The 23,230-nt window shown below is 42.9% G+C and overlaps 1 protein-coding gene across 1 annotated transcript in view; it reads right to left on the bottom strand.

The window, feature by feature from the left end:
• Nucleotides 1-23,230, bottom strand: part of CEP104 (centrosomal protein 104) — a 127,613-nt gene that overhangs the window by 33,843 nt on the left and 70,540 nt on the right. Inside the window, exons 12-13 of the mRNA XM_073656728.1 lie at nucleotides 12,695-12,868; nucleotides 6,636-6,812 (exon numbers count right to left, since the gene is read on the bottom strand). Coding sequence (XP_073512829.1) covers nucleotides 6,636-6,812; nucleotides 12,695-12,868 — 351 coding nt within the window. The remainder of the gene's footprint in view (nucleotides 1-6,635; nucleotides 6,813-12,694; nucleotides 12,869-23,230) is intronic.

The following is a 23,230-nucleotide window of genomic DNA, read 5'->3' as shown; positions in this document are numbered from 1 at the left end:
TTTTTGAATTTTTTTTACAGCATCCCTTAAAGTGAATGGTGCAAAAACAGCACCCCGAAATCCATGTTATTAAAAATAATCAAAAAGTCATATGTACCCCAAAATGGTCCCAGCGAAAAATTACAGTTCGCTCTGCAAAAACAGAGCCCCAACATGGCTCCACTGATGGAGAAATAAAAAACTTTATAGGTCTCACAAAATAGTGGTGCAAATGAAATGTGCATTTTTTTTCTTTACTTTTCAGTAGTAAAACACACACACTATATATACAGTCATGGCCAAAAGTTTTGAGAATGACACCAAAATTATATTTTCACATGATCTGCTGGCCTCTGGTTTTTATTAGTGTTTGTCTGATGTTTATATCACATACAGAAATATAATTGCAATCATATTATGAGTACCAATAGGTTATATTGACAGTTAGAATGAGTTAATGCAGCAAGTCAGTATTTGCAGTGTTGCCCCTTCTTCTTCAAGACCTCTGTAATTCTCCCTGGCATGCTCTCAATCAACTTTTAGACCAAATCCTGACTGATAGCAGTCCATTCTTGCATAATCAATGCTTGCATTTTGCCAGAATTTGTTGGTTTTTGTTTGTCCATCCGTCTCTTGATGATTGACTACAAGTTCACAATGGGATTAAGATCTGGGGAGTTTCCAGGCCATGGACCCAAAATCTCTATGTTTTGTTCCATGAGCCATTTAGTTATCACCTTTGCTTTATGGCAAGGTGCTCCATCATGCTGGAAAAGGCATTGTTGGGCGCCAAACTGCTCTTGGACGGTTGGGAGAAGTTGCTCTTGGAGGACATTCTGGTACCATTCTTTATTCATGGCTGTGTTTATAGGCAAGACTGTGAGTGAGCCGATTCCCTTGGCTGAGAAGCAACCCCACACATGAATGGTTTCAGGATGCTTTACAGTTTGCATGAGACAAGACTGGTGGTAGCGCTCACCTCTTCTTCTCCGAATAAGCTGTTTTCCAGATGTCCAAAACAATCGAAAAGGGGATTCATCAGAGAAAATGACTTCTTTGCCCTAGTCCTCAGCAGTCCACTCCCTGTACCTTTTGCAGAATATCAGTCGGTCCCTGATGTTTTTTCTGGAGAGAAGTGGCTTCTTTGCTGCCCTCCTTGAAACCAGCCCTTGCTCAAAGAGTCTCCGCCTCACAGTGCGTGCAGAAGCACTCACACCAGCCTGCTGTCATTCCTGAGCAAGCTCGGCACTGCTGGTAGTCCGATCCCGCAGCTGAAACCATTTTAAGATACGGTCCTGGCGCTTGCTGGTCTTTCTTGGGCGCCCTGGAGCCTTTTTGACAACAATGGAAGCTCTCTTCTTGAAGTTCTTGATGATGCGATAGATTGTAGACTGAGGTGCAATCTTTGTAGCTGCGATACTCTTCCCTGTTAGGCCATTTTTGTGCAGTGCAATGATGGCTGCACGTGTTTCTTTAGAGATAACCATGGTTAACTGAAGAGAAACAATGATACCAAGAACCAGCCTCCTTTTAAAGTGTCAAGTGATGTCATTCTTACTTAATCATGACTGATTGATCGCCAGCCCTGTCCTCATCAACACCCACACCTGTGTTAATGGATCAATCACTAAAACGATGTTAGCTGCTCCTTTTAAGGCAGGACTGCAATGATGTGGAAATGTGTTTTGGGGGTTAAAGTTCATTTTCTGGGCAAATATTGACTTTGCAAGTACAGTAATTGCTGTTAAGCTGATCACTCTTTGACATTCAGGAGTATATGCAAATTGCCATTACAAAAAATGAAGCAGTAAACTTTGGAAAAATTACTATTTGTCTCATTCTCAATACTTTTGGCCATGACTGTACACTGCTCAAAAAAATAAAGGGAACACTTAAACAACAGAATATAACTCCAAGTAAATCAAACTTCTGTGAAATCAAACTGTCCACTTAGGAAGCAACACTGATTGACAATCAATTTCACATGCTGTTGTGCAAATGGAATAGACAATAGGTGGAAATTATTGGCAATTATCAAGACACCCTCAATAAAGGAGTGGTTCTGCAGGTGGGGACCACAGATCACATCTCAGTACCAATGCTTTCCGGCTGATGTTTTGGTCACTTTTGAATGTTGGTTGTGCTTTCACACTAGTGGTAGCATGAGACGGACTCTACAACCCACAGAAGTTGCTCAGGTAGTGCAACTCATCCAGGATGGCACATCGATGCGAGCTGTGGCAAGAAGGTTTGCTGTGTCTGTCAACATAGTGTCCAGAGGCTGGAGGCGCTACCAGGAGACAGGCCAGTACATTAGGAGATGCGGAGGGGGCCGTAGGAGGGCAACAACCCAGCAGCAGGACCGCTACCTCCGCCTTTGTGCAAGGAGGAGCACTGCCAGAGCCCTGCAAAATGACCTCCAGCAGGCCACAAATGTGCATGTGTCTGCACAAACGGTTAGAAACCGACTCCATGAGGGTGGTATGAGGGCCCGACGTCCACAGATGGGGGTTGTGCTCACAGCCCAACACCGTGCAGGACGCTTGGCATTTGTCACAGAGCACCAGGATTGGCAAAGTCGCCATTGGCGCCCTGTGCTCTTCACAGATGAAAGCAGGTTCACACTGAACACATGTGACAGACGTGACAGAGTCTGGAGACGCCGTGGAGAGCGATCTGCTGCCTGCAACATCCTTCAGCATGACAGGTTTGGCAGTGGGTCAGTAATGTTGTGAGGTGACATTTCTTTGGAGGGCCGCACAGCCCTCTATGTGCTCGCCAGAGGTAGCCTGACTGGCATTAGGTACCGAGATGAGATCCTCAGACCCCTTGTGAGACCATATGCTGGTGCGGTTGGCCCTGGGTTCCTCCTAATGCAGGACAATGCCAGACCTCATATGGCTGGAGTGTGTCAGCAGTTCCTGCAAGATGAAGGCATTGAAGCTATGGACTGGCCCGCCCTTTCCCCAGACCTGAATCCGATTGAGCACATCTGGGACATCATGTCTCGCTCCATCCACCAACGTCGCGTTGCACCACAGACTGTCCAGGAGTTGGCGGATGCTTTAGTCCAGGTCTGGGAGGAGATCCCACAGGAGACCATCCGCAACCTCATCAGGAGCATGCCCAGGCGTTGTAGGGAGGTCATACAGGCACGTGGAGGCCACACACAATACTGAGCCTCATTTGGACTTGTTTTAAGGACATTACATCAAAGTTGGATCAGCCTGTAGTGTGTTTTTCCACTTTAATTTTGGGGATGACTCCAAATCCAGGTCTCCATTGGTTAATAAATTTGATTTCCATTGATGATTTTTGTGTGATTTTGTTGTCAGCACATTCAACTTTGTACAGAACAAAGTATTTAATGAGAATATTTCATTCATTCAGATCTAGGATGTGTTATTTGAGTGTTCCCTTTATTTTTTTGAGCAGTGTATATATATATATATATATATATATATATATATATATATATATATATATATATATATATATATATACACTGTGTGCAGAATTATTAGACAAGTTGTATTTTAGAGGATTATTTTTATTATTGATCAACAACTATGTTCTCAATCAACCCAAAAGACTCAAAAATATCCAAGCTTAATATTTTTGGAAGTTGGAGTGGTTTTTTTTTTAGATTTGGCTATCTTAGGAGGATATCTGTTTGTGCAGGTAACTATTACTGTGCAGAATTATTAGGCAACTTAATAAAAACCAAATATAATCCCATCTCACTTGTTTATTTTCACCAGGTAAACCAATATCAGTGCACAAAATTTAGAAATAAACATTTCTGACGTGCAAAAACCAAATCCAAATTAATTAGTGATCAATATAGCCACCTTTCTTTATGATGACACTCAACAGCCTTCCATCCATAGATTCTGTCAGTTGCTTGATCTGTTTTCGACCAACATTGCGTGCAGCAGCCACCACAGCCTCCCAGACACTGTTCCGAGAGGTGTACTGTTTTCCCTCCCTGTAGATCTCACATTTTATGATGGACCACAGGTTCTCTATGGGGTTCAGATCAGGTGAACAAGGGGGCCATGTCATTATTTTTTCATCTTTTAGACCTTTACTGGCCAGCCACGCTGTGGAGTAGTTGGATGCATGTGATGAAGCATTGTCCTGCATGAAAATCATGTTTTTCTTGAATGATACCGACTTCTTCCTGTACCACTGCTTGAAGAAGTTGTCTTCCAGAAACTGGCAGTAGGTCTGGGAGTTGAGCTTCACTCCATCCTCAACTCGAAAAGGTCTCACAAGTTCATCTTTGATGATACCAGCCCATACCAGTACCCCACCTCCACCTTGCTTGCGTCTGAGTCGGAGTGGAGCTCTCTGCCATTTACTGATCCAGCCTCTGGCCCATCCATCTGGCCCATCAAGAGTCACTCTCATTTCATCAGTCCATAAAACCTTTGAAAAATCAGTCTTAAGATATTTCTTGAACCATTCTTGAAGTTTTATCTTATGTTTCTTGTTCAAAGGTGGTCGTTTTCCAGCCTTCCTTACCTTGGCCGTGTCCCTGAGTATCGCACACCTTGTGCTTTTTGATACTCCAGTAACGTTGCAGCTCTGAAATATGGTAAAACTGGTGGCGAATGGCATCTTGGCAGCTTCACGCTTGATTTTCCTCAATTCATGGGCAGTTATTTTGTGCCTTTTTTGGCCAACACGCTTCTTGGGACCCTGTTGGCTATTTGCCATGACAAGCTTGATTGTTCAGTGATCAGCTTCAAAAGTTTGGAAGTTTCAAGACTGCTGCATCCCTCTGCAAGACATCTCACAATTTTAGACTTTTCAGAGCCAGTCAAATCTCTCTTCTGACCCATTTTGCCAAAGGCAAGGAAGTTGCCTAATAATTAAGCACACCTTATATAGGGTGTTAATGTCATTAGACAACACCCCTCCTCATTACAGAGATGCACATCACCAGATTTACTTAATTGGTTGTTGGCTCTCAAGCCTATGCAGCTTGGAGTAGGACAACATGTATAGAAAGTATCATGTGATCAAAATACTCATTTGTCTAATAATTCTGCACACGGTGTGTATTATGTATGTGTATGTATATATATATATATATATATATATATATATATATATATATATATATATATATGTGATGTCCAGCCCATTTTTGGGGTTTTGTGTGACATTATGTCCAATTTTCCTTTCTTTCTCTTTTTTTTGTGTTGTTCCAATACACACAAAGGAAATAAGAATATGTATAACACAACATGAGTAATTACAATAATTTTCTGGGGGAGATACTTCATTTTCTGGAACAATGTCAGGGGTCCCAACACTTTTGGCCATGACTGTATTTGCTCATTTGACTCAGTTTTGCCGCTACCTTCTCCGCCGGCTGCCTATTGTCTGCAGCATGGGCCCTTTATCCCCAATCATAAGCAGTCGTTCTCCTCTGAATACCAGAAGGCTTGGGAAGAAGAATTAGGATCCTCAATTTCCTCAGAAGAATAAAACAAAGCTTTTCTTCTTACACATATGATACCAAGAGAAATTTTCTTCATAAGCTTAACATATTTTATAGATGACGCTTCCGATGCCTAAAGCTTAAAAAAAAGAGTTGCCCTTCTTCACCACATTTTTTCCTATAAAGGTCAGTAAAATTAAACAAATTCAGTTTACTCACCCTCCCCAGGTCCAGTGCTGCATCCCTGCTGTTTGTCTGCAGAGTAACGACTTGTGCTACCTACATTGGCAGAGCTGCAGAAGTCAGTGATTGACTGCAGTACTGTCGATGTTATATCAACGCTTTAGACAAACAAAAGAGACCAAGTCAACATCGAGGCACAGCGCTGGTTCCAGAGCCTGTGGGCAAAGTTTTAACACGATGGTACTAGGGTTCCTTTTTTCTCCACAGGATTTTCGGTCATAACCAGATACTGGGGATCACTCATTGCACCTTCAATTACAGTTACTTTTTACGCATACAGAGATGGAAACCATCTTGGAAGAGGATTATGATCAGGCTGACCCATTTTTCCATACCTGGTAGAGCTGGATGGTCTTTTAAAGATAGTCAAAATGTGGACTGGTGGCTTGATTTAAGGACTGATGGATGCAGTTCGGTACGGACCACTGGGACGATACCTGAAAGTCTTTCTTTCTTCACTTCCCTCCATCCCCCTCATCTCTCGCCCCGCTATACGTTATCCTACTGTTTCTGTATGTCAGTTAGCTGCCGTCAGGTGTTATACAGCCGGCATCTGCCTGTAACAGCAGCGACCAGAGCTTGTTCTCAACGCTGCTGTTTAGTCACTTAAATGCTGCTGGCAATCTCAGACAGTGACATTTAAATGGCCGATTGTGTAGCGCATTTATTCTGCAACGCTTTGACTTCCTTCCCCATGCGATAAGGATGTGGAAAGCTGATGGGGCTGCCATGATAGAAGGGGACCTGTCGCCGCCAAATTAGTGCTCCTATGAAGCCCATCACCAGCTGGACTTCATAGGTGAACACTATTTTGACTATATTGAAGTGCATAGAACAAATCACAGGTTCATGCCTCCTAGGTGAACTAAAAAATAAAGTGAAAATTAAAAAAAAAATCAAAAAAAAAATCAATGGATTAAAACATCTCCCACGTTCCAGTGCGATCTGAGCAGACATTTACCTTCATCACATTGTCGGCTGTGAAGCCAGAAGCGTCTGTGCCCATTTCCTTCACCAGGTTCTCCACCAGCTCCACTTGGCTTAGGGCCAGCCGTGATGGTAGCGTTCCCTTTAATGGTTGAACCAAATGAACGGGAATTATCTGCAGGGGTTTCACTTCCTTCAACAGCGCCATCTCCTGCAAAGTTAAAAAAAAAAGGATTTTATATGGATTTATATGTGGTTTTGAATACACAGAGCCATGAAAACAGTAAAAGCTGCTGAAGTTCATTTTCCAGGACACAAATCAGAACTTCCTGGCTTTTCATACTATTACTGCGACCCAAAAAATATTCCTCTAGCAGTAACAAGACTAACATACAGCAGCCCGATGGGGACCTGTTAATATCTGGAAGTAAAGTATTCCCTCCTCGGTTATTAGAAGGAAAACCCTAGAGATTATCTTCATAAACTTAAAATATTACAGATGACGCTTCCTTTCGCTAAAGCTTAAAGGGATTGTCACCCTTCACCAAACTTTTTCCTATTAGCTCAGAAAAACAAACTGAGCTTACTCACCCTCCCCAGGTCCAGAGCTGCACCCCTGTTGTTTGTCTGCAGCGTTGACATCACGTCACATCAACAGAACAGCAGCCAATCATTGAGCTCAGCAGCTTGCGCTGTCTGTATTGGCAAAATTCAATGATTGGCTGCAGCACTGTCGATGTGATGTCAATGCTGCAGACAAACAAGAGAGACCGGGTCAATGGCGAGACACAGCGCCGGTTCCAGAGCTTGTGGGATAATGTTTGTTGAAAGGGGACACCTCCCTTTAAAGTAGTTGATGGCTTGAAATGTACCGGCGGCCCACCTATCAGTCATATCAAAGTGGGCAGAGACCAAACCTTCTGCCCCAATTACAAACCAGTTTATTTTCTCACCTTAACCTCAAGATCTTTGCAAAATTTTTTAGCAACAGGCGTCACTTCCCACCTCCTACACATCATGTACAGGGACACGGTGGATTCTGTGCGAACAAGGGAGGCCGGGTATAGCAAGCAGTACCAGGCCTGAATGAAAGATGCAAGAGTCTGTCTGGATCCCAAAAACTCACTCAGCTTTTATGCACACACACTGATTACAAGCAAACAGGTCACAGGTGAGGATGTTACCTTTAGTAGCCATTCAAACCCATTCGTATCAAATTCTGTGCATGTTATCAGGCCAAAATCACCAGGGTATGTGAACTTTTGATCAGGGTCATTTGGATGTTTTTGGTTGTCATTAAGATTTAAAAAGAGAAAACACAGTAGTTTACAATAAATGGCTTCACCCAACCAATAACCATGAGTGGAGAAAAAGTTTTTTTTGTTATCATTCATATTCTCTGAAACAAGGCCAAGAAAGGAAAAATTCTGCCGGGGTATGTAAACTTTTGAGCACAACTGTAGCAGTACTGAGCAGAGTAGCTGTTAATTCTGCTCTGGTGTGAGATAACACACTTACTAGAAAGCAGCAGAAAATTACCAATTTTAGCTCTGATTTAATTACAGTTACTCTCAAATTTACTCAGTTTTTCATCACTGGAACAGTATGGTCAATGTAAAAAAATCCCAAAACGTAATACACAGGGGAGCAACGAGAATATGGACAACTAAAAAAAAGACAAGCAGGGGGTCCACAAGAAAGAAAGTTGCATTGCTGAGGGTCATAACAATCAGCCCCTTGTCACGGTGTGGCATGTCCCAGCACAATGCCACCAATGTCTATGATGAGACAGTCAGTTTTCTCCTGTACGGCAGTGATGGAGAGTTCTTCGGCACCACTTTTTGTTCATTTGAAGGTTTTCTTGTGGAATTCGTATTGTGAGCAAAACCAGTTATTAAAAAACACTTTGAAATCAATATTAAGCGGTCTCACTTAAAGACTCTGCTCGAGTTTCTTCTGCGTCGTGCCATGTCTGACCGGCACAAAAGTGCGTCTGTAATGACTTCCACTGTTTCCTTTCAAGTGCACGATTACGAATCCCTTGTGCTGGAGCCAAAATCTGCCCATGAAATAATCATGTACCACCGGGGAGATGAGCGAGGGGGCTACGGCTTTCACAAGAAGACCATTAACGACACATCTACGTCGGGAGGAAACGCGTGTTTTATTTTCCAAGCTGGGAGCGCGCGCTGGTAAATAACTGCACACGTCCCTGGAGGCAGGAGGCTCATACACAGAGCGTTACTGTTTCCCTGGCTGAGTGGGAATATAGCAGAGCCCGTTGGGCTTGTGCAGAACAAGGCATGTATTGTTCACACCATGCAGCCAAGAGATTTGCCTTTTTTTGCCATTGATATTTACATTGTATTATCGTTCTGCGCTCTGCAGACATTTTGTGCACTTATCTGTCAATGCGGATCAATTACGCAAACTAGTACTTCTTATAACAATGCAGATTTGTATGCTTTAGAGTCTGTGGAAAGCTGGGTGACAGCCACTAGGGGCGCTCTAACAGCTGCGATTAGTGGGTGCTGCCGAGCTGTGCTATGGCCATTCATATTGTGTGTGCAGTGTACGCTGGAGGTATACCATAGGCGAATATGCCAGCTATAGCCCCATACCAAGTATGCCAAGCAGCATATGCTTCTTCTTTTTACGGGATGCCACTGTATGGAATATTGCTGCCTCATGTACTTACTCGCACTTTTTTGTCCATCCTCGGGTGAATAGGGAATTACGGATACATCTGACCTATATACCTGGAGCTTCCCGCTACATAAGGCAAAGAGAGGGTCCTTGTATATTGTGCATGTAGTCTTACCTGTGCATTAAATGACTCAGAAATCACCGTATAGAATATTGAAACTTAAAGGGAATCTGTCAGTAAGGTCAACCCTCCTAAACTGTCTATATGGGCATGCAGGTCATAGAAAACACAATACAATGATACCTTCATAGCTGCGATCCGATGTCTTATACTTATTTCTCAATATGTAAATGAGTAGCTAAGATCTATGGGCCGGACATAGATCTCCCAGAGAATCTGCCTCCAAATATTATTGTAAATGAAAGGGGACGTTACCAGTGTGAGACATGTAATGACTGACAGTCTGCTCTCCTGATCTACATGTCTCATGTACTGATATCGCCCCATTTTCATTAAAAATAAGCTATGGAGGCAGATTCTCAGGGAGATCTATGTCCAGCCCATAGATCTTAACAGCTCATTTACATATTGAGAAAACATAGATTTCTCTGGAATAAGACATTGGATTGCAGATGTTAAGGTATAATGTTATTCAGCTTCCTAGTGTAACTGTCATTTATTTATTTATTTTTCCATAAATCAATAGTTCACGTGAAAATAGGAAACTATGTAATATATCTTATTAAAGAAATAAGCTTCTTTTTCCTGCTAGACTGATCTTTCATTCTCAATATTCTTAATTCATGGGTAAAATCTGTGTTCAGTGATTACAAATTTCCCCATTACTGACATTGGAGGTGACAGTTGGTGATCATAACGTTCTATGGAGAACTGTAACTGTCGCTCCAGGAGAACTTGCAGCAGAATGTCTGTGCCTGCCTCTAGCTCCTCCCCAGAATGTCTGTGTCTGCCTCTAGCTCCTCCCCAGAATGTCTGTGTCTGCCTCTAGCTCCTCCCTACAATGTCTGTGTCTGCCTCCAGCTCCTCCCCAGAATGTCTGTGTCTGCCTCTAGCTCCTCCCCAGAATGTCTGTCTGACTCTAGCTCCTCCCCAGAATGTCTGTGTCTGACTCTAGCTCCTCCCTAGAATGTCTGTGTCTGACTCTAGCTCCTCCCTAGAATGTCTGTGTCTGACTCTAGCTCCTCCCTAGAATGTCTGTGTTGGCCTCTAGCTCCTCACCAGAATGTCTTTATGCCTCTAGCTCCTCACCAGAATGTCTTTATGCCTCTAGCTCCTCCCTAGAATGTCTGTATCTGCCTCTAGCTACTCTCTAGAATGTCTGACTCTAGCTGATCTCTAGAATGTCTGTGTCTGCCTCTAGCTCCTCCACAGAATGCCTCTCTGCATCTAGCTCCTCCCTAGAATGACTGTGTCTGCCTCTAGCTCCTCCCTAGAATGTCTGCGTCTGCCTCTAGCTCCTCCCTAGAATGTCTGTGTCTGCCTCTAGTTCCTCCACAGAATGCCTCTCTGCCTCTAGCTCCCCCACAGAATGCCTCTCTGCCTCTAGCTCCTCCTTAGAATGTCTGCGTCTGCCTCTAGCTACTCCTTAGAATGACTGTGTCTGCCTCTAGCTTCTCTTTAGAATGTCTGTGTCTGCCTCTAGCTCCTCCCCAGAATGTGTGTCTGCCTCTAGCTCCTCTCTAGAATGTGTGTCTGCCTCTAGCTCCTCTCTAGAATGTCTGCCTCTAACTTCTCCCTAGAATGTCTGTATCTGCCTCTAGCATCTCCCTAGAATGTCTGTATCTGCCTCTAGCACCTCCCTAGAATGTCTGAATCTGCCTCTAGCTCCTCCCTAGAATGTCTTTCTGCCTCTAGCTCCTCCCCAGAATGTCTTTATGCCTCTAGCTCCTCCCTAGAATATCTGTCTCTGCCTCTAGCTCCTCCCTAGAATATCTGTGCCTGCCTCTAGCTCCTCCCCAGAATGTCTATGTCTGCCTCTAGCTCCTCCCCAGAATGTCTATGTCTGCCTCTAGCTCCTCCCCAGAATGTCTGTGTCTGCCTCTAGCTCCTCCCTAGAATGTCTGCCTCTAGCTCCTCACTAGAATGTCTGTGTCTGCCTCTAGCATCTCCCTAGAATGTCTGTATCTGCCTCTAGCACCTCCCTAGAATGTCTTTCTGCCTCTAGCTCCTCCCCAGAATGTCTTTATGCCTCTAGCTCCTCCCTAGAATGTCTGTCTCAGCCTCTAGCTCCTCCCTAGAATGTCTGTCTCTGCCTCTAGCTCCTCCCTAGGATGTCTGTCTCTGCCTCTAGCTCCTCCCTAGAATGTCTGTCTCTGCCTTTAGCTCCTCCCTAGAATGTCTGTGTCTGCCTCTAGCTCCTCCTTTTCCCATGGAATGTTACGAGCACCAACTGACATCTGCTATTTTAGGAATATGATAATCTGTCTTCACTGAACACATTTTAGCCATGAATAGAGAATGAATGATGAATCCAGAAGAAAAAAAAGCAGATTTCTGATAAACTAGATTACATTTCTTATATTCATGTGTAATATTGTTCTATGAAATAAAACTTAAAATAATGGTTACGCTTAGATAAAGACTATATTACATAACACATGGATATGCCATTAATGTCTGATTAGTGGGGGCCTGACTGCTCTCAATCCCTCTGACAGTGAAGCTTGGACATGCCAGGTTTTTCCATAATCTGCGTGTTACACCAATTATAGTCTATAGTGGTTGCTCTATAAATCCGAGCATAGCCAATAGAAACTGGTCTGCTGACTGGACAGTAATGACACCCCTCCAATATGCCATAATTATTGACACAACCAATTTAAAAGGGGTTTTCAGGGTCAATAAAAAATATACTCAAAGTAATAAGCATAAAACAACTAAGGAAATTGTACTCATCCATATAATCGTCTGCTGGACCTTTTGCTACCTTTTTGAAATGATAAAATCCTGTATACACCTCTGCAGTCAATGAGTGGCTTCAGTGGTATTGTGCTGTATACTGCTGAAGCTAGTGATTGGCTGCAGCGGTCACGTGGCATTTACCTGTAGCCAGGTAAACAGAGGACCAGAGTTGCAAAGTACTGGAGTGGAGGGGAAGTAAATTAGTAAGCACAGCTTTGGTTATATTATCACTATTCTTGGAGTTGCCTTTATTAGTTGAAAGGTCACCTTTCAGGTGCGCTGAAAAACTATCTATTGTGTTTTACTTGAAACGTTGCACCTTGGATTTGCCTCTAAATGGTTGGTGAGGTGTTTCAGCCGTTCTACACGATGCTACAGACCCTCGATGCTGGAAATCACAGATGTTATCCACAGACATTGCCTCCATCGGGTCTTCCCTCCACATATGGTATAGATATGGTATGAAATAAATCTTTACGGCTTTACGGATGCTTTCAGATCAGCCATGTTTGTTATTCCGATACCTGAATAAAGTTGGATGCGATCACCCTTTGCCTATTGGCAGTATCGCCAGTTCTGGACAGCAGGTCTGGCAGCGTTTTCTCCACGCAATGCGTCGTTTCCCCTTTGCCCAGTTTATGTTTGGGAATATAATGAGTGATGATCATTTTCAGCAGTCTCAGCGAGGCCAGAAACACCTGATCAAAAGAAAAAGAAAAAACACATGTGGTCACAGACACAAGACATGAAATTCAGTTTTAGAAGTCCAGTTATGAAATGCAGCAGGGGATCAATCAACTCTAGGCCAAGCAGGACAATAGAGTGGACATAGCAGTGCTTTGTCCGGTAGTACTATAGACAATGAATGGAGCATGTGCACCTTCTATTCCATTCACGACAAGCTCTAGACCCAGAGCCGTATTCTTGGGATCACTGAGCAACAAGTGGTGCCACAAAAAATACCCAAAGTCAAAGTTCCCCAGGATCGTTCTCCTTCTCCGCCAATCCAAGCTGCAACTGTTCCTAGGATCTATGTAAGAGCCTTAAAGGGGCTTTCCAATATCACAAGTTCTCTTCTGTCCATAGAATATGGGATAACCTTTTAATATCTAGGTCTGACATATGGGACCCATAATAATCTCCAGTATGGGGCTCTGCAGAGACCGGTTGGGTTTGCACATCAGCTTTTTGCTTAGTTGATTAGCAATAGGAATGGAGGAAATAGGAGATCTTTGTACTCCGCTTTCTCTGGCAGTCCTGTAGACAATGAATGGAGCGGAGGTCGAGTATGCGCACTTCCTATTCATTCAAGATAGGCATCTACAGGGTCACGTTATCGCTGAGGATCTCAACAGTCAGACCCCAGCGATCAGTAAGTTATATGGATGACTTTCAATTCTGTGATAATCCCCATTAAAAGTATCATATGCTGAAGGTGGAAATATGAAAGGTGTTGTACCAAGTCTGTAAGTTATCCCCTATCCATAGGGGATCTCTGGGGTCTGAAGATCCTGAGACCCTTGTGAATGGAGCGGAGGTTGATCATGCACACTGCTGCTGCATTTATTCTCAATGGGAGTGCCGATGACTGGCTGAAAGCTGCGCTCGGCTATGTACGGCGGTCCCATAGAGAATGAATGGAGCGACAATGCGCATGATCGACCACCGCTCCCATTCACATGAGAGTCTTTATAGCCGCGGTTTGAGGGTGCTCCCAGCGGTTTGACCATCAGCACTCAGGAAGTTATCTCCTATTCTATGGATAGGGATAACTTCCAAATTTGTTACAACCCCCTTAAAGCCTATATTATACTCCAGAGCTGCATTCAAAATTCTGCTAGTTGTTACAGAAAACAGACCCCGGGTCCTACACTTTTAATAGCTGTTGGTCAAATGCTTGTTTGCTTGCCAACTATTCCAGCTTTCCTTTACCGAGTGTGCAAGTGTCATTTGCATAGAGGAGCTTATGTCCTGCGAGAACAAAGAATCATGTATATGATTTTCTCAAAAAATCTATGGTTGGGTTTAGAGTTGAGACACCTACATACACTATCAAAAATTAGCAGGTTGGAATAATTTTCCTTTAACGCACATGGCCACGTTTTGATTTTATTATTGTACAGTGCTGGGTGGAAAGTCAACCCTTGCCAGAAAAGCCTTTTCATATATGATGGGAGATTTCAGCTCTGAAGTCGTCAGAATTATGAATGTAGGATAGGTGATGTATTTATGGAGTTGCATGGAGATTCATATCCAGACGAGCGCTTTACACCAATTCTTAGAAAACGTTAAATTTAGGAACCGGAGTTGTCAGTCACTGCTTCAATGCTCGATAGTCAAAATTGTCCTGGTGTTCTACACATTGACTACAAGGTTCGATAGCCGACTACAGACTCCTATGATACCCTGCGGAGGGTTTATATTGGGCAGTGGTTCTTTAAATCTTCTGGGTATAACACAGGATGGGTTTTGCCCAGAGTTGTCCCTTTAATGACTCACTGACGGTTGCACTGTATGATCGCGGAGTATAGACATTAAGCTATATGAACTCGGTTGTGGCGGTAGAAACAGGCTTAACTGTACCTTGTCACATTATGACATGCCAGGAAGAGGCGCCAGTCCTGGAAGCAGCGCTGCACATAATGCCCTGAATTACTGCGGTTATTCAAGTGATCTAACCCAGGGGAATGGGGAAAAAAATTCAACAAATCATCACATCCAAGTATCTAAATAATAGTTTCCACATAAAAGTGAATAGAAATCGTCATAGACTTTGTAACTTTACGTTTCTAGCAAAAAACAAGGTTTAGATGCAACGCTTCTTAGTTGATAAGTCCTGTCCTCCTCCTCCGGTTCACACTTACGTAGCACAGTACCTGGAGGAGTAGAAGGGTCCATCACAAACTTTGGTAATGCAGATTATTCTGTAACTTCTTGAGAAAACAAAAAAAAAAGTTTACCATGCTTAAATGTGGCGATTCCTAAATATTGCAGTGAAATCATCATCAGAGCCACATGGTACTATGAAAGTATAGATGGATCATTGGGTCACAAATTTACCCAAACTTGTAACCTAACTGAAAATGAGAGAGCGCAAGTTTGACAAGTATTTATACATCCAGATAATCAATGTCTAAATCATATGCAACCTAAAAGCAGAACAAAACTATAAACAGATTCAACAGAAAAATGTAAAAAACAAACAAACAAGAAACCAACCTAAAGGAAATGGCCTGGACAAAAATGTTGGTATCCCTTAAAAAGCTTGAAAATAATTTGACTATAGGGACATGGTAAACTAAGGAGGGTCCTGTAATTAGCATCACAGGTGACTACAAACTTGTATTTGGTCAATCTGCTTATTTAAAGTGGAGGGAAAAGTAGTCACTGTGCTGTTTGGTATCTTGGTGTGTACACAATGAACATGGACTGAAGAACGCTAAGGGGAGAGATGTCTCAGGAGATTAGAAAGAAAATTATAGACAAACATATTAACGGTAATAACTATAAAACCATCTCCAAACAGCTCGATGTTCCTGTTCCTACAGTAAGGCCACAGTCTCACAATCAGTATTTGGTCAGTATTCGGTCAGTATTTTTTCTCAGGAGTGGGAGCCAATACCAGGTGAGGAACAATCAGAGAAAAGGTATAATAGAAACAAGTCACCAATTCTGCATTTTTCACCCACTCCTGGTTTTGTCTCCCACTCCTGAGAAAAAATACTGACCGAATACGGATATTGGGGCCGTGCATTACACATATTATCTAGAACTATATGGTCTAAGGGACAGTAGCCAAATCTGCAGTCTGGAGAAGGATCCTCCACATCTGAGCAGTTTTCTCACAAAGAATTGTCCAAAATATCTGTAGAGAGGGGCAGAAGTCTCATTGGGAGTAAGAAAAATAGTTTATCTGCAGTGATTGCCCCAAAAGGTTGTGCAACAAAATATTAGTTGATATTCAGTAAATTCAAATTGAACATTACTTATTGTACTTATTGTCAGTTTCAAGTTATTTCAGTGACCACGGCGGGTCTTGTTTACTTTCAAAGAAAAGCATCAACAATTTTGTCCTTGTGCGCATATGAGCCATGCAACACACAAAGATAGATGGAGGGAATATTTAGTGGCACTAAAAGTAAATGTCACCAAAATCACCACCACGATTAAGGCGTCTATTGTTAATAACAACGTTATCAATAACCCATAACAATCAGATATACAAGTGACTAAAGTTAGTAGGCATGTGATATAGTAGGCGCGTCATATGGCAGGCACGTGATAAAGTACATGCGATATAGTAGACACTAGGTATAGTAGGCACTGGATACAGTAGGCACTGGATACAGTAGGCGCGTCAGATGGCAAGCATGTGATAAAGCAGACATGGGGTATAGTAGGCATGTGATATAGTAGGTACGGGATATAACAGGCACTTGATACAGTAGGCATGTGATACAGTAGGCACGGGATACAGTAGGCACGGGATACAGTAGGCATGTGATACAGTAGGCACAGGATATAACAGGCACTTGATACAGTAGGCATGTGATACAGTAGGCACGGGATACAGTAGGCACGGGATACAGTAGGCACGGGATACAGTAGGCATGTGATACAGTAGGCACAGGATATAACAGGCACTTGATACAGTAGGCATGTGATACAGTAGGCACGGGATATAATAGGCACTTAATTCAGTAGGCATGTGATACAGTAGGCACGGGGTATAGTAGGCACGGGATATAATAGGCACTTGATACAGTAGGCATGTGATACAGTAGGCACGGGATACAGTAGGCACTGGATACAGTAGGCACTGGATACAGTAGGCACGTCATATGGCAGGCACGTGATAAAGTAGACATGGGGTATAATAGGCATGTGATACAGTAGGCACGTGATATAGAAGATACGGGGTATGGAAGGAATGTGATATAGTAGATACGTCATATATCAGGCACGTCATATATCAGGTAAGTGATAACGTAGATAATGGTGGGGTAAAAATTCCTCCAATTGGTCTTAAAGGGATTCTTAGAGAGCAGCATGATGTAGGGGCAGAGACCCTGTTTTCAGCGATTTGTCACTTACTAGGCCCTATAATGTAGTTTTCATAAAATCACTGATTTATCAGCAGGAGATTACTAGAGGACTAGTAAACCTGCTGTCAGGTAGTCCTCCATATTCATGAGCTCTGTATAACCCCGCCCCCAGCACTCACTGGGTAAAAAGCTGCCAATCAGAGGGGTGGGCGGGGTTATGCAGAGCTCAGCAATCAGAGAACTGGTAGCTCTGCAGAAGAGAAAACTGATTTTATCAAAATGTCAGTAAGCAGCCCAGTAAGTGACACATCACTGGAATCAGGGTTTCTGCCTCTACATTACAGTGCTCTCAGAAGGGGGGACTAAAAACCAGGTGACAGATTCCCTTTTTGTTCTCAAAGCAATTGTTTTTAGTATAGGCTTGTGCTGTTTTTGGGTTATTTTTGAATTACAAACTTTTAGTTGTCAAATGGATTTAGGTTTTTAGTCTAATGATATGCGTGCATGTAGTGTATAATGGCACATGGGGACACCCGCTCTTCTCAATGTATATAGCCAGTAGGAGGGAAAGACGCTGACAACTGCCCTGACCACATTCAAGGCGGCTGTCCCGTTTTAAAGACAGGCCACCATTAGTCTGTCAGCACAGGTCATGGGGTGGTCATGTATTACACAGTCTATGTGCAATAAATCCAGTTTGCTACTATATTTATAGCCACTGATTGAGAAAAGGGTATAAATTTGATTTTCGCCATGGATGACAGCCATTTTAAGGAGGTGGACAGCTACCGTGATCCCCTCAATTATTCACAAGTAGGTCTCTGCTCAAATATTGTGGCTAATATGACAATAAGAAGTTGATTTGACTGTCATAAGGCCAGACAATAAAAAAAAAAAAGTACAGAAAAAAAGAATATAAGGGTACATGTCACCGTATCAAAAGTGTCCAGTTTTTGCTCTTATTACATTCCCGCTGTTTCCCTAAGTATACAGCTTTTTCCTTTTTAAAAATCTGCCATATAGTTCCAGAGATATGGACCTTTTTATTTAGTGTGCATTTTTATGGTCTTTGCAAGGGGGCGTGGCTCAAAGGATCCTTGGGGGTGTGTCTTGAGGCTGCTCCCATGAGCCACTCCCCTTTGGAAAAGTGCATAAAAATGAGAACTAAATAAAAAGGTCCATATCTCTGGAACCGTATGGCAGATTTTAAAACTGAAAAAAGCCGAATTCTCAGAAGAGCAGCGGGAATAAAATAAGTGTAAACACTTTTGGCAGGTTCTGGTGGCAGGTCCTCTTTAAAGATATCATTAAATGTAAATATCGGATCACAAAAGTAAATTACTCACCACTCCCTGATCTTCTTTAGTTCTGGGCTCTAAGATATGTTGAAGATGTTGTGTACGCCACCATAAAAATGTTTGCCTTCTATAGCCTCTGGGTGGCACTGTCTATTTCTGATTGCAGAATGATTTAACTGAGAGTCTGTCAGTGAGACTGAGAGTTTGTAACTCTTATCTGACTTTTTTTTTTGAGCTCAGCTTAACTAAATTATGTCCACAGACCACAACAAGGTTGAATCAGCAGTAAAGTAACAAGCCTGTAAAAGTCAAACTTTTTAATGAAACCCAAACCAAAATGATTTTTAGCCCCAAATATATACATTCAAGTAGAAAAAAAAATACCCCAAGGTGGACAACTCCTTTAAGAAGCTGAAGAATCAGCTCATCCTTTTCTCTTGGATGTTAAGTGGGACCACTTCCCAAAAGCAGCTGTTCCCAATTAAGATATCATCTCCAGTAAACGTCGCTGGCTCCCTCCAAGGGTGGTTTATGTTCCACTAGCTCGTACATTACTCATATAACCATTGTCACGGTCCTGCGTACACAGCCCCAGTCCAGAAAATGGAGGAAATTACACACACGGGGTATCTTAGACCTCTTTGTTCAAAACAGTGGGTATGACAAGCCTGGGATTCTCTGCGGAGACGCTGAGGGCTGCGGATCCAGCCGGGCAGCGCCGGCATTAGCTTCACTATGGCAGCGACACGGAAAAACAATGCCCAGAATCAGGATTTATTATTTTAATTAGTCATTCGGACTCATTATAGTCCCTTTGGCAGCGCTGCCCTGGAAAATATAACCGCGGCTTCGTCCATGCTGGGCAAAGGATAGACAGATATTACGGCAAGTTGTGTGTATCGCTCTGACTTCACATATGGTATCGAGCAGAGTGTTTCCATGGGAAGCCATAGTCTATGGGAGAATACTGTGCCACCAGCAGAGGATGGGGTTAACCTCATGAACAGTCTGTATAGGGGGGCTTCTGCATCCATTAGAATACAATTATTTGGGGGTCTTTTTCTAATCTGATAAACCAGTAACCCACTAATTCACATATACCGTACACACAAGCTTTCGGCAGACATGTATCGCTCACAACTCCATACATGAGCGCTTGGCGTTCAGGTTTTTTTGACAGGAATATGGGAGGAAGCCGCTGCCAGACTCTTGACAGCAGCTCATCTCTTCTTGAAAACAAAAGGATTGGGCATGCAAATTCCAACAGCCCGATCCTTCTTCTCCCGACATCATCTGTTGGGAGTGAGACGGGAGGCACCTATACACATCGGATGGTCAGCTGGTCTTGCCAAAAATTGGTGGGTTCAGCTGACTTTCAGCTAAAGTGCATATGGGGACTTAAAGGGGGTGTCCAGGTTTGTGACAAAAATCTGCAGTCACTTTATGAAAGCCTACAGTCAGTGGTGCGTGCTATCAGGATCCTGTGATACCGGTCGGTCATGTGACCACAAGCATGCGATATGCATAATCCTAGCCACATTCCGACAAGTCATGTGACCACAAGCATAATCCCAGCCACATTCCAACTAGTCATGAGACCACAAGCATGCAATATGCATAATCCCAGCCACATTCCGACTAGTCATGTGACCACAAGCATAATCCCAGCCACATTCCGACTAGTCATGAGACCACAAGCATGCAATATGCATAATCCCAGCCACATTCCGACTAGTCATGAGACCACAAGCATGCAATATGTATAATCCCAGCCACATTCCGACTAGTCATGTGACCACAAGTAAGAGATATGCATAATCCCAGCCACATTCCGACTAGTCATGTGACCACAAGCATAATCCAAGCCACATTCCGACTAGTCATGAGACCACAAGCATGCAATATGCATAATCCCAGCCACATTCCGACTAGTCATGTGACCACAAGTAAGAGATATGCATAATCCCAGCCACATTCTGACTAGTCATGTAACCACAAGTATGTGATATGCATAATCCAAGCCACATTCCGACTAGTCATGTGACCACAAATATGCGATATGCATAATCCCAGCCACATTCCGACTAGTCATGTGACCACAAATATGCGATGCATAATCCCAGCCACATTCTGACTAGTCATGTGACCACAAATATGTGATATGCATAATCCCAGCCACATTCCGACTAGTCATGTGACCACAAATATGCGATATACATAATCCCAGCCACATTCCGACTAGTCATGTGACCACAAATATGCGATATGCATAATCCCAGCCACATTCCGACTAGTCATGTGACCTCAGGTATGTGATATGTATAATCCCAGCCACATTCCGACTAGTCATGTGACCACAAATATGCGATATGCATAATCCCAGCCACATTCCAACTAGTCATGTGACCACAAGTATGCGATGCATAATCCCAGCCACATTCCGACTAGTCATGTGACCACAAATATGCGATATGCATAATCCCAGCCACATTCCAACTAGTCATGTGACCACAAGTATGCAATATGCATAATCCCAGCCACATTCCGACTAGTCATGTGACCACAAGTAAGAGATATGCATAATCCCAGCCACATTCTGACTAGTCATGTAACCACAAGTATGTGATATGCATAATCCAAGCCACATTCCGACTAGTCATGTGACCACAAATATGCGATATGCATAATCCCAGCCACATTCCGACTAGTCATGTGACCACAAGTATGCGATGCATAATCCCAGCCACATTCTGACTAGTCATGTGACCACAAATATGCGATATGCATAATCCCAGCCACATTCTGACTAGTCATGTGACCTCAGGTATGTGATATGTATAATTCCAGCCACATTCCGACTAGTCATGTGACCACAAATATGCGATATGCATAATCCCAGCCACATTCCAACTAGTCATGTGACCACAAGTATGCGATATGCATAATCCCAGCCACATTCCGACTAGTCATGTGACCACAAATATGCGATATGCATAATCCCAGCCACATTCCGACTAGTCATGTGACCACCAGCATGCGATATGCATAATCCCAGCCACATTCCGACTAGTCATGTGACCACCAGCATGCGATATGCATAATCCCAGCCACATTCTAACAAGTCATGTGACCACAAGTATGTGATATGCATAATCCCAGCCACATTCTAACAAGTCATGTGACCACAAGTATGTGATATGCATAATCCCAGCCACATTCCGACTAGACGTGCGCATTTAACTGGTTAGACACACAACCTCCAACTATTGGAGAGCTAATGCAAAAGATAATATCTGGTTGGAAAGAGGAATCCATCTTAAATTAAACTTGATTCGCAAATTCGAAAAGATATGGAGTCCTTGGCTGGATACTCCAGGGCTGCCCATGAATCTCCTAATTAGAGATTGTATATATACAATGTTACTCCCTAATCGTTAGCCCCTCTTTTCCCCCAGACTAATTTTACACTCCTTTATTCGGCCGTGTAAATGAAAATGGTTCTGTCTATAATGTTAGGATTTGGGATAAGGCAGGGCTAGGAAACTGAAGTGATGTTTTGTCTTTGTTTTATAATATGAAATTATTATATCATACATGGTGATTGAAAATGGAAAATTTGTCTTTGGAGTTTTCCATAAAAATGATCTAATTAAAAAGAAGACTCAGCTATCCCTCTGTTTATATCACTAAGTTGGTGTCTTGATGAGATAATCCCGACGCGCGTTTCACAGGGGTTACATTATTCTTCTAGAGGTGGGATCGAGCCTATTTAAAAGAAGGTGCCATGATTGACAGGTATATCAGCTGATATGGACAATGTTACAATATGCATAATCTGTAACTGCAGAAATAGAAAAGAAATCATCCAGTGGGTCAGTCCATATAGGAAAAACAAAGGTAATAAATAGATTGTATAATAACTGGCAGCGCATTTAGAGATACATTACATTCAAGCATTCCTCATAGGGATTAGCTGGTTAACATTCACACGAAAATACCAAAAGTCGCAAAACTTTTGTGCAAGTCCTCATTGTGCAAAAATGTTGTGACTTTTCAAAGCTTTCATGCTATTTTATGGTGTACAAGCTCTGATGAATCCTAGTCCTAGAAACACTTCAAGTGTGGAGGAAAAAAAATAGTTACTGCGGTAAAACACGTGCAGCAATGTCGTGTCGTGTTACGGCACTTTTGCTGATGAACGGACATGTGTGACCATAACCTTCGTCCTTCATGCACGCTGACTTAGAACAGATCTGTGCCATGGTGCCCTCAGGATAATATACTCCACAATCAGATACACAGGGGATTTTTAATAATTGCAAATTCACAAGGATTTCTGCTGGAGAATACATTGCCTGTCAAGACACACAGGGCGCCCATGTGCACAGCCTGCGAGCGTGTCGCTTGTCATGTGCTACAACCAGCCTGAAGCTCCAATTTTCACCAACTATTAGAAAACTGCTTAGACATCAGCTTCATAATAGTCCCAGATCAGCCCGCTGCCGCAGAGCCAGGAGTGGCAGGGATGTGAGGATTCCAGTGGCCGCCCACCCACCGAGTACAGCAGCTCGCAGCGGGTACAGCAGCTCGCACTCGCCTCTGATTAAAAACTCATGTAGCTGGAAAACAGGAGCTGAAATTATTAATTCTGCAGCCTAGATATGGCAGACGGCGCTGGAACTATACCTGACATAACACATATAATAAAAAAGGACCG

Source organism: Phyllobates terribilis, unplaced genomic scaffold, assembly GCF_046119375.1.
Source record: "Phyllobates terribilis strain yellow unplaced genomic scaffold, ASM4611937v1 Scaffold_12__6_contigs__length_324123572, whole genome shotgun sequence".
In the NCBI taxonomy this organism is placed as follows: Eukaryota; Metazoa; Chordata; class Amphibia; order Anura; family Dendrobatidae; genus Phyllobates; species Phyllobates terribilis.
This window is presented reverse-complemented; position numbering and strand designations above follow the sequence as displayed.